This window comes from Cariama cristata, unplaced genomic scaffold (genome assembly GCF_000690535.1).
Source record: "Cariama cristata isolate BGI_N322 unplaced genomic scaffold, ASM69053v1 scaffold42101, whole genome shotgun sequence".
Classification (NCBI taxonomy): domain Eukaryota; kingdom Metazoa; phylum Chordata; class Aves; order Cariamiformes; family Cariamidae; genus Cariama; species Cariama cristata.
In genome coordinates, this window is record NW_009599460.1 from 15,730 (window position 1) to 17,489 (window position 1,760).

The following is a 1,760-nucleotide window of genomic DNA, read 5'->3' on the forward strand; positions in this document are numbered from 1 at the left end:
TCGAGTTAGAAAACAGGAACATCAACATACCGAAAGCTGTACCAACCAACGGCTCCTCTAAACGCACCCTGAAGCCCAGCACAGAGCCCTCCACAACCTGGAGCCAACCTGGAGCCAACAGGTTTTACCCTGTATCCACGCAGAAGATCTTGGCACTAGCCAGCCAAAGCCACCGACTTTAACTTGAATACACGCTCCAAAAAAAATTTTTAAAAAGGAAAAGAAAAAAATAAGAGAGGAAGTTTCTTGCAAGATTGAGGCCAAACAGAAAGCTATTTGGCATGTTTATTGGCAGTTTTGCAGTCCCGACACAGATGGAAGAGCCAGACTTTGCTCTCCCCTTCCACACCCGAGGCACATGGGGAAGGAAAACGTTCATTGCGATTACGCTCACGGTGCTCTTTTCATCATGAGAAGCCTTGAATGTTTAAGACTTCCTCTTTTGGGAGCATAAAGTTATTTTTTAATTAGGCAGAAAAATCAAGTTGCATGGATTTTTCTCAAAAGGCTACTTAGGCCTCTGCTGCTTCCTCATCTTCCAGAGCATCTACATGGTTATACTGTTTCCAGGCCTTTAAATTACATTTTTTGAGAACGGCTCCCAGTTGATTCCCGGGCCCCACTTCGTACGTGTAAGGAAATTCTGTTCCTTGCTTTCTTTCGTATACAGAATGCATGGTCTGTTCCCACATAACAGGTGAAACTACCTGCTTCACTAACAGCTTCTGAATGTGCTTTGAGTGCATGTACTTTTTGCCATCAACATTGGAATAGACACAAACCAATGGTTTCTGAATCTCAATCGATTTTAGGACTTCAGCCAATGGCTCTACTGCTGGTTCCATAAGTCTGGTATGAAAAGCCCCACTGACTGGAAGCATTTTTGTACGTGTAAAATAATATTTTCGGGCATTCTGCTGCAAAAACTCCAAAGCCTATAAAAGAGAGAGAGAAATGAGAGTCTTGCATGACAACGGTTTACTCAGTCACCCCACAAGAACCACCTCGTCAGACTTATCACGATAAAGGGATTCCTCTCCCTATCCAACAACTGAGCACACACTGGGGAAAAAACCCATAGATCAAATACTTCTGTTTGGACAAACTAAGGCCACACATAGCTTCCACACCGGAGCGCAAAGTGAAAGTTTTAAAAAATGAAATGTTAAATTCAACTAAAGGGATAGTTATTCTGAAGCAATACCTGTAAGTGTCCTGCAATGACTCTGCTGTCTGGAAACAAATAGTTTGAAACCGCACATACAGGGTTTTCTATACCCAGCGATTCACAGTGTTTACGGGCTTCCAAGCAGGCAAATTTGTAATTTGCCTCTCGCTGACCGATAACAGACAGCATTCCACTGGGGACAGCTTCCGACGCCTTTTGCATGGCTTCGGCGCGCACCTTCACCGCGTACAGCGCTAAAGAGAAAAACAGAGATGCTCGGTAAATAGAGAAAACACCGTTAAAAGCGCCTTGCATCTGTGCGCAAGAAAGGGTGGCTGTTTACTCTCAGGAAACGTCAATGCTTTTAATGCTGTAGTACACGTATTAAAGTGAACAGCGGAAGTAGAAAGTAAAATTTATCCTCTAATAAAAAAAAGCGGGAGGGAAGCAGTGGGAACAGGCGATGCTTTGCAAAAAGCATGGGGCGGGGCTGGGAGGTCCTACTAGGGGGCTCAGCACATTCCCCGGGCACCTTCGGCAAAGCCCAGGGCTCCAGCGAAGACCAGCGCCGCGAACTCCCCCACGCTGTACC

General features: G+C 45.3%; 1 protein-coding gene across 1 annotated transcript; it reads right to left on the reverse strand.

The window, feature by feature from the left end:
- Positions 1–512: 512 nt before the first annotated feature.
- Positions 513–1,755, reverse strand: MCAT (malonyl CoA:ACP acyltransferase (mitochondrial); the record flags this gene model as incomplete). Its single annotated transcript, XM_009709678.1, has 3 exons — positions 513–935; positions 1,205–1,422; positions 1,701–1,755. Coding segments are annotated over 3 exons (696 nt in total), but the record flags the coding sequence as incomplete, so codon positions are not given.
- Positions 1,756–1,760: the final 5 nt, after the last annotated feature.